Source organism: Lactuca virosa, chromosome 7, assembly GCF_052849685.1.
Source record: "Lactuca virosa cultivar CGN04683 chromosome 7, Lactuca_virosa_CGN04683_v6, whole genome shotgun sequence".
NCBI classification, from domain to species: domain Eukaryota; kingdom Viridiplantae; phylum Streptophyta; class Magnoliopsida; order Asterales; family Asteraceae; genus Lactuca; species Lactuca virosa.
In genome coordinates, this window is record NC_136432.1 from 144,491,351 (window position 1) to 144,500,698 (window position 9,348).

At 34.4% G+C, this 9,348-nt stretch overlaps 1 protein-coding gene across 3 annotated transcripts; it reads left to right on the forward strand.

Annotated features, from left to right (window-relative positions):
- The first annotated feature begins 2,913 nt into the window (after positions 1-2,913).
- Positions 2,914-6,221, forward strand: LOC145124475 (mitogen-activated protein kinase 14-like). Of its 3 annotated transcripts, XR_013715620.1 has the most exons (8): positions 2,914-3,112; positions 3,371-3,582; positions 4,207-4,630; positions 4,710-4,837; positions 4,938-4,997; positions 5,135-5,284; positions 5,372-5,914; positions 6,042-6,221. XR_013715620.1 is itself a non-coding variant. In XM_079059818.1 (7 exons), the coding sequence occupies exons 1-7, from the start codon at positions 3,079-3,081 to the stop codon at positions 5,528-5,530; spliced, it is 1,167 nt and encodes a 388-aa protein (XP_078915944.1). In that variant the 5' UTR covers positions 2,914-3,078; the 3' UTR covers positions 5,531-6,221. The 3 variants fall into 3 exon arrangements, 2 of the variants coding, with proteins under 2 accessions (XP_078915944.1, XP_078915945.1); XM_079059818.1 differs by having other exon boundaries at positions 5,372-6,221; XM_079059819.1 differs by having other exon boundaries at positions 4,210-4,630; positions 5,372-6,221.
- The last annotated feature ends 3,127 nt before the right edge of the window (positions 6,222-9,348 follow it).

The following is a 9,348-nucleotide window of genomic DNA, read 5'->3' on the forward strand; positions in this document are numbered from 1 at the left end:
GATTTTAAATTTTGAGCTATAGCCTCATGAAAATCGAAAGTGTGGCTCGACGATGTGTGGCTGTATGTTGTTAAAATTGTTATATGGGCTCAAACAGGCCCCTCGGAAGTGGAAAGAGAAGCTTTGTTCTTATTTATTTTGTTTTGGTTTATGACAAAGTATAATTAGTTTTTGTGAGGAACCAACATGATTCTATTGTTATCTTACTTATATATCTTGATGATATAACACTTACCGATAATAATAAAGATGAAATTGATAAAGTCAAAGTTTTTTTAAAATCTTAGTTTTTTCTTATGGATTTAGGAAAATTAAAATATTTTCTTGGAATTGAAGTCATTGATATTAATAGTGTTTTTCTAAATCGAAGAAAGTACTACTTATAGTTGTTACTTAAGTTTGGTATGCTTGCATGTGAACCTGTCAAAACTCCACTAGAAGCTAATTTTGTTGTTAGCCGTGATGAAACTGATAAAAACGATAGTTATGTGGTTAACGTAACTAAGTTTCAGAAGTTAATTGGAAAGCTTATTCATCAGACTGTTACTAGACCAAATATTTCTTATGCTGTTCAAATTCTTAGTCAATATATGCATAAACCCAGGAAATCACATTTGGATAGTGCTTTTAGATTATTTTATTTTTTAAAAGGTAGTCCAGGAAAAGGTGTTTTTATTACTAAAAATTATAGTTTAAGTTTGGTTGGTTTTTTGGATGATGACTGGGCTAAATGTTTGTCAACTCGCAGATATGTTACCAGTTAATTGGCGTAATTTGGAAATTTTCTTATTTCCTGGAAGAGTAAAAAGCAAATCCTTGTATCCAAATCATAAATTGAATTTGAATACAGAGCTTTGAGTAATATAACGTGAAATAATTTGTATATTAAAATTTTTGAAAGATGTTCAGGTTGATAAATTGACTCCGATAAGTGTATGTTGTGATAATGACTATGCAATAAAATTGGTTTTAAACCCTGTATTTCATGAAAAAAACAAAACACTTTGAGGTGGATTTACACTTTGTTAGAGAAAAAATTTTAAATGGTGTTTTAGAAATTTTGAAAATTGATTCAGCTTTCCAGAATGCAAATATTTTAACAAAGTCTTTGATTAGTTCTCAACATAATTTCTTAATTCATCGACTTGGTTTATTAGATCCTTTTTTCAAAAAACTGGAGATAATATGTTAAGTTTGAGAGGGGTGTTGGAAAATGAGAACTAATGATATTCAAACTTAACATTTATCTTGTAATATTTGGATTCAAGTGTAAACTCAGATACTGTGTGATAAAAGAGGCGTATACACGGAGAAGCAGATCATATACAACGTTCATTCTCTAAGTCCTTAATACCTCTTTTAGGCTATTTATTAGGGTTTCATTGTTCTTGTACAAAGGTTCAAATTATGAGAGTGTTGTTGAGAGATTTCTGTATATTTTCCTTATAGTGAGGTTATATATTGTTGTTTGATGAATCAAACTGGTTCTTAATAAAAGATAATTTGAAATCTCTTTGTTTTGGTATTCATATTCTTTAGAGAATGCTTGGATGCAAACCTGTTAAAACTCCTTAGATCGTAATGTTGTAATTAGTGGCGATGAAGTTGATAAAAATGATATTTTTTTAAAAGAAAAGTTTTTTTAAAAAACTGACCGGTCAACTTATTTATTTGACTATCACAATTAATATTCCGTATGAGAAATCAAATATTCTCATACATTTTGTTCTACTCATCTTTCTACCCACTAAATCAATGCATGTGTCCAAATCAAAAGAATGGATTAAGAGAGAGAATTAATTGATTCCTAGTATCATTATTTTATAGAGTAGAAAGATAAGTAGTAACAAAAGCTAGGAAGATATATAATTTTTCATTTTGTATAGAGTACAAACATTGAGTCAGTTTATGAACATTCCACGAAAATCACCTCTAAATGTTGCATTTCGTGTGTTAAGGCATTTAAAACAAATTCCAGATATGGGTGTCACTATTTCTAAAATTGAAGGATTATATCTTAGTGCTTATTTTGATGCAGATTGCACTAAATGTTTAACCATAGAGGTCAATAGAGGTTAATAACCGGGTATTGTATTTTTTTGTTTGGTAATTCAATGGTTTCATGGAAAAGCAAAAAAAAAAGCAAGACACCAACATAATCTGAGTATATTGCACTAGCCTCAGTGACTTGTGAGATCATGTGGGTATTAAAATTGTATTTTAATCTTGGTATTATAAATCAATTCATGATAAGGTTCAATACATATCGATTGAAGGCAAACAGGCAACAAGCTGCGCCGCTAGCCCTTTTTGGATGGCAAAACCAATTCTTTTGAAAACTACATTTGTGGATCTAGGAGATATGATATTAGAATGCATGACCCGTTTGACCCTATTGAGGAGCTCCAGTTTTCCATGAGAAAATGGCACATTTTGAAGTGGGTGGACACTTTGTTCGTGACAGTATCTAAAGGTGTTTTCAAAGTTGTTAATATTTTTTTGAAAAACAGATAGCTATATTTTTACATAATATTTAACTTCAAGTCAACATTGCTTCTTAACCTCTGAAATGGTACTTGTAGATCAGGTTAAAAAGTAAAGTGGTTACCAATGTTTATCTATAAGGGGGTTGTAAAATATAAACAATTATCATAAGATTAACACTGAATAGTTAATAATGTGGTAACTTGGACTGTTTTAGTGAAGGTTTCTCTTTTGAGGGACCTGCTGGTAAACTTTGATGACTTGAAGGACTATGATGTAAACGATGCTGATGACTAACTCGTTGACCGGAAGAGATGCAGAGATTGAAGTTGTACAAAACTGATTTCTAGTGGACTGAAGAAAGCGCGGTTCTAAAGGACCCGGGTTCGACCCGGTCTCACAGTTAACTTATATAACTTTTAATTTTTAGTTCATTTGTAAATTTGTATATAACTAGTATCTAAGTTTCTCTGTAATTTCTCTGTAAATTCTCTCTAACATTGCTCATCTTCTCTACTAGATACTCGCCTTACAAGAGAAACCCAATACCTCCAAGCAGGCTTCGGCAAAACAATATTTGGAAGAGTGGTTGAAATGTCCACGTCCGACTCCAACGAAGAAAACTCTGGTATTTCAAGATCCTGTTGACTTTAGTTTATAGATTCATAAAATTTGTGTATATTAGCAGAATATCACTGAAAATATAGATTAAATGGCTCATCGGGTCAGATTGTGATCTATCAGCTAATGGATGATCCATTTCATTTCTCATTACAATGCTTCTCTACTTTCGTTTGGTTATTTATTACGAGATGCTTGAGAAAAAAATTTGGTGGTTAAGAACTCAATATAATAATTATAATCTGGTTTTGATAACTAATTTCAGCAAATGATGATTCAAAGTCATCAAGTAATGGCAAAGGCAACGTTACTGGAAACATAAATCAAAGGATTCTATTTGGTGGGGAAGGTTCCGAAAGGGCATTTTTGGGTCAGGTCGATGACAACACTCCCATCCCTTCAGTCCCTGGTGATGGAACTGTTGTTTCTGTTCAGAAGCACAGAGAAGAAATCTTGAAAGAGCCTGCTGAATGGCTGGTAAGCATCGAAAAGTATACATGAATTATATTAATAAACAAAGACAAAATTTAAAATTTCATGGGAAAACTTTTGACTCTAACTTAGTGTAGTAATAATGTCAAAAATCATTACTAACATCACCAAATGGATTGGGATCGATGCTTGCATATGGTACAATAATGGACCATAACTGTAACTTGGTATTCATGTCATTTTTACAATATTTCAACAATTGTCTTAAAGAATTAAGAAAAGAAAGAAACGATGCCTATCACAAAGGGTTGGTGAACTTTTAAATTTCTGCTTTGGCATTATTTGCTCTTAATCATTTTCTAGATAAATAATTTTATTCATAAAATTGATATCCTTAATTGTAAATTGCCATGTGGCAAGATAATAATATATTAAAAAAAACCCAACTAAGGGTGGGTAGAACACCGAAGTCGGTGGGTTTTGAAGGAATTTTATTACTTTTTATATATTATATATTATTTTGCCCCAACCGACTAAAGAAATGGTTGGAGATATTGGCAAATGGCAATAGTCTAATATACGGTAGGTAATGACTTTAAGGTCACAAGAGAGAGCCATACATGTATATAAAATATAGAAGCTAATCAGAAATACATTTTTAATGACCAGAAGTCTTCAAGCATGAGATCTAAAGAACTAAACTTTTTCACCGAATATGGTGAAGTGAGTAGGTACAAGGTAAAGGAAATTATTGGTGAAGGAAACTCTAGTATTGTCTGCTCTGCATATGACACTCATACCGGGGAGATTGTAGCAATAAAAAAAATAAATAATATATTCGAAAATGTATCTGTTGCTATCAGTGTCACTCGTGAGATTAAGCTACTTAGGCGCCTTTATCATCCGGACATTGTCAAAATTAAAAACATATTGTTGCCTCCATCCAGAAAAGAATTTAATGATATATACGTGGTGTTTGAGCGTATGGATTGTGACCTACACCAAATCATTAAAGCAAACGACGACTTAACACCAGAACATTATCAGGTCTTTCTTTATCAAATTTTTCGAGGGCTGAAATATATACACACAGGTACGTATACAGTGTTATCATGCCTTGTTATAATTATGTGTATATATTCTGATTGTGCAATACTTTCTCTAATTTGCAGCAAATGTGTTTCACAGAGATCTAAGACCCAAAAATATTTTAGCCACTTCTGACTGCAAACTCAAGATCTGCGACTTTGGTATTTCAAGGGTTGCATTCAGTGATCAACCTACTGGGAAATTCTGGACTGTATGTCCCTAAGTCACTCATTGTAGTAATCTAGTTTTTCATGAAGTTATTATACGATTGAACTAATTTGGTCAACTGGTTGCATTTGATGTGTTCACAGGATTACATTGCAGCAAGATGGTATAGGGCTCCTGAACTGTGTGGATCTTTTTTTAGTAAGGTGAATACAGATAGTCCGATACCACTAAAGTTAAATGCTTTAAATTCAATGCCAATATAATCGATCTCTAAACATATGATCTTTCAATGATAATAAGGGTTTATAATTTACTATACTAAATAGCTTTTTCTATGCAGTACACACCAGCAATAGATATATGGAGTGTTGGTTGCATGTTTGCAGAAATTTTAACAGGGAAGCCTCTTTTCCCTGGGAAAAATGTTGTGCATCAGTTGGATTTAATGACTGATCTTCTAGGAACACCATCACCTGAAACTATCTCCACGGTTGGTTTACATCACAATTAATGATTATGAAAACTTTCATATTACTTTTCTTATTCTTGCATATGACATGTGATATGACACATGCAGATAAGAAATGAGAAGGCGAGGAAATACTTAAACAGCATGAGGAAGAAAACTCCTTTTCCTCTCGTTGAAAAGTTCCCGAATACAGACCCCCTCGCTCTTCGTTTGTTACAAAGATTGATTGCATTTGATCCAAGGGATAGACCTACTGCTGAGAGGTAATGTCTTATTTATCTATTAATTCAAAATTTCCTGCTATGAAAGATCTCACTTATTAAGAAAAACATGTTTTGTGCCTTGTTTTAGGCTCTTTCGGATCCATATTTTAAGAATTTGGCTGACGTTGAAAGGGAGCCTTCTGCTCAGCCCATTACAAAGTTGGAATTTGAGTTTGAAACAAGAGAAAATACGAAAGAAGAGTTACGTGAAGTGATCTATAGGGAGATTCTGGAATACCATCCAGTAGGATTCCATCTCACTATTAAATCATAAGAATTAGCAATGCATTAGCTTAATCTTTTGATGTTTGGCAATACTGATTTTTGGCTAAGGCATGCACCACATCTGTGACAAGAAGCTTCTCCACTACATGACACCAACGGCCAGGTGAGCTCTGATGAAGCTGTTTTTAGATTCTAGACTTGAACATGTTCTTGTATTTTGTATCTTTTGTTTGTTAAATAAACTCTGCTGTCAAGAATCACATGTGATGTTCTTATCTGTTTAATGTCAGTGTACGTATTATTCCATAACGAAGGTAACACTCTAGTAGACGCTACACCATTTCATCTAGCCTATAAATTGGTAGCTCAAGATCAGTTTGTAGGTAATCTTTTGGATTTTCACATTGTAATCACTCTAGAAACATCCAGTTAGTGAAATAATCAAGTCCAGTTGTTCTTCGTGTGATTTACTCCTTTATACATTTTGTTTTGTGAATGATATATTGGGTTTTATCAAGTGGTATTAGAGCTAAATTTGACCGATATGATTTTTTATTTTTCTAGATCCTATCAAAAGTAAGCTAGACATGGTAGCTAGTTAGATATTCTATGTGACTGTTAAGTTAGTTATTAATGCTGGTTAGCAACAATTATGTTATAACCGTTGGAAGGAACAAATATACAACGGTTGATCTCGTGGTGTATATAAGGATGGTAGGAGTAGAATCCTCTCAACCCATTCAATCCACTGTCACATCATTCTATCATCTTTTCCACCCCATAACACATGGAAATACCATCTTTTCGAACCCACTTGCCACATCATTATTTTTAATTTAATTAAATTAAAAAATACAAAATTAAATAAAACATAATATTTTTTAAAACACTAGTACAAACAGAAAAAAGAAGAAGTGATAATTAGAAAAAAAAACATAATATGAAAAGACAACATTAAAAAAAATCACAATTAAAATTAACTAGTGATCCAGAAATGGAATGTAGGCATGCTCGATAAAATCACAAAGATCGGATCAAAGTTGGTGGTGAGTTTCTGAATTTCGCAATTCGTGTAGTGCTTCTTGATCCACGACTCCGACATTTGGGGGGATTGGGTTGATGAACAGGTGATATCACAACATCGTCATCTTACAGTATCATATTGTGTAGTATAATCCAAATGCACATAACATTTCTTGTTCTATTCTCCAAAATAGAATGTGCCGACAATTTTAATATGTCCCAATGTGCTTTAAGGACCCAAAAAGTGCGTTCTACGTCCTTTCTTACCTATTCTCGTGCAGTCTTGAACCATATCTTTTTGATGGTTATTGGATGTGGATATTACTTCATAAATACAGCCCATGGTAGATATATTCCATCCGCAAGATAGTATCCATGCTTGTATTATTCTTCATTCACATAAAAGAACACTCGAGTGTTGTTCCATGATACGTCTCATCAAATAGTGTTGATGTGTAGAGGATGTTTGGTTCATTGTTCGAACTTGCTACACCATAATATGCATGCCAAAACCATAAATCTTGTTAGGCCACTACTTCCGGTATCATCATACTCATGACCACTCCTCATGTATTAGCCTCTCAATTCATTTAGGCAATTACTCATGTTCCAATGTGTGCAGTTGTAACGCCTGTGTTTCCAAGATAGACATTAATGATAATGTAATAGTCTAGGTCAACCTTTGTAACTCATTTTGAAGAAATAAAGAGGAATTATGTGAATTATGTGTTTTATGTTTAATTATTAGCATTTAATTAATTAAGAATAAAAATAAGCGTCCAAAATAAATATTAGATAAAGCTGATATCTATTAAGAAAGTTGTAGTGGTCGTGACAATGATTAAAGAATACCGAAATCCGAGTTATAACGAAGAAGTTATGACCTGTCGAAGTTCCGCGACAAAATCGGCACGGCGCCGAATGACGTAAAAAGTGAGTTTTTGATAAACTACTTTTTAGCCTTGGTGATCTAAATGAAAGTCGTAGTGTTCGTTAAACAGAGAGTATGCATAAAAAGAACACCCAAATCCGACTTCGTATGAGGAAGTTATGATTTTTCTAAGTTTCAGCTTAGTAGTACACATCTAAAAACTCGAATTTTAGATCGAGTAATTTTTAGCCGACACAACCTAAACGAGAATCGAAGGTCTCGTCAATAGTAGTACAACGGTAAAAAGACAGACGAAAACGGACGTCGGATTAAGAAGTTATGAATTTTTAACGGATTTACCTGTCCCGGTCTGTTAAAAATAATAATATAAAAATTAAATTTAAAATTAGCCGACGGAGTCTAAACGAAAGTTGTAGAGCATAATTTTACCTACGCGTCCATATAAAGAACGTCAAAAACGGAGCCCGTATGTGAAAGTTATGGATTTTAGAAGTTCGGACACAAAAATCGAGAAAAAATTGCTAAAACCGAGGAATTTCGCATGGCTGGTGTTCGGCCACGTCACCTCGCCCGCGAAGCGCCCCGTGTCCGCCTGCTGATTCAACTGAAACCGAGGTCCAATTGATTTCCGACGCGTGTCGCAGCTGTGGCGGTTCCGAACCGAGCCACGTAGCGCGTCCGAGCCTCTGACGCGTGCCCCGTTCCCTTCCCATGCGAGGCGCCAGCTGCCCCCTCCCCTTCGGATTCCGAGCCTTCTCACCCTATATAAGGGAGGTGCGAGACCTCCCGTGTATATTTTAGAAAATTGCCCTTTTTCACCCTAAATTCAATATTTCTTTCATTTCAACTTCCCCTAAAGCCCCGGTATCATACCAAACACCCAAAACACGTTCCAAAGTGCCTGAAGACCCGGAAAAATTTATCTTTTCAGTTTTGAAGACCAACCCTTGCAGAGCCCGGTTTCTCATTAAAACTCTCGGTTTTATCAGAAACGATTGTTTTAGGAAACGAAGTGTTGCCCGATTATCGTTAAATCATGTGAGTGTGTAGTCACTTTCATCTTACACATAGATATGAAGTATTTTCTATAAAATACGTGGTATGTGTAATTATATTAGTTGTTTATTTGAGATGACTGTTGAATAGATGTTTTATACAAGTTTTAAACTGTATATGCATTTTTATCTACAAATATGTTGGGTAACACATGGGTAGAAGAAATAGTCGATGTGTGTTAAAATGATGAGAGGCCTCGATGTTGTTGTTATAGTCATCTAGCAGAATATGGATGATGACCACGGACCTTTCTAGACAATCCAGTGGAACACTAGCAGGTTCGCAACTTGTAGGTGTTGGTGAACTATATGTTCATTGGTGTATTCCATCCCCATCATGGTTGCCTTTAGGACATGTATGGCTGAGGAGTCCGCTTAGCAGTAGTGTCCATCTCGATGATAATCCTTAGGCTAGGTCCCTTGTGTTAGGTGTTTAGGGACGTAAAGTGAGGATAACGGGAATGGGTAATCAGGGTTATTGTTGGTTGATGAATTTAATAAATTTATTATTATTGTTGGTTGAAAACCCTATATTCTCACCAGGCACCCAAGCCTGACCTACTCAGCTTTTTATATTACAGGTAGTGGACCCCGAGCATAGTCGGATGATGATAAGAGATTTTTGGA

What these genes read in the sequence shown, in the direction of transcription:
- LOC145124475 (XM_079059818.1), top strand. Translation starts at nt 3,079, where the DNA reads ATGTCCACGTCCGACTCCAACGAAGAAAACTCTG. An exon ending in AAGAGCCTGCTGAATGGCTG is followed by an intron (nt 3,583 to 4,206) that starts GTAAGCATCGAA and finishes TTTAATGACCAG; the next exon opens with AAGTCTTCAAGCATGAGATC. An exon ending in CTACTGGGAAATTCTGGACT is followed by an intron (nt 4,838 to 4,937) that starts GTATGTCCCTAA and finishes ATGTGTTCACAG; the next exon opens with GATTACATTGCAGCAAGATG.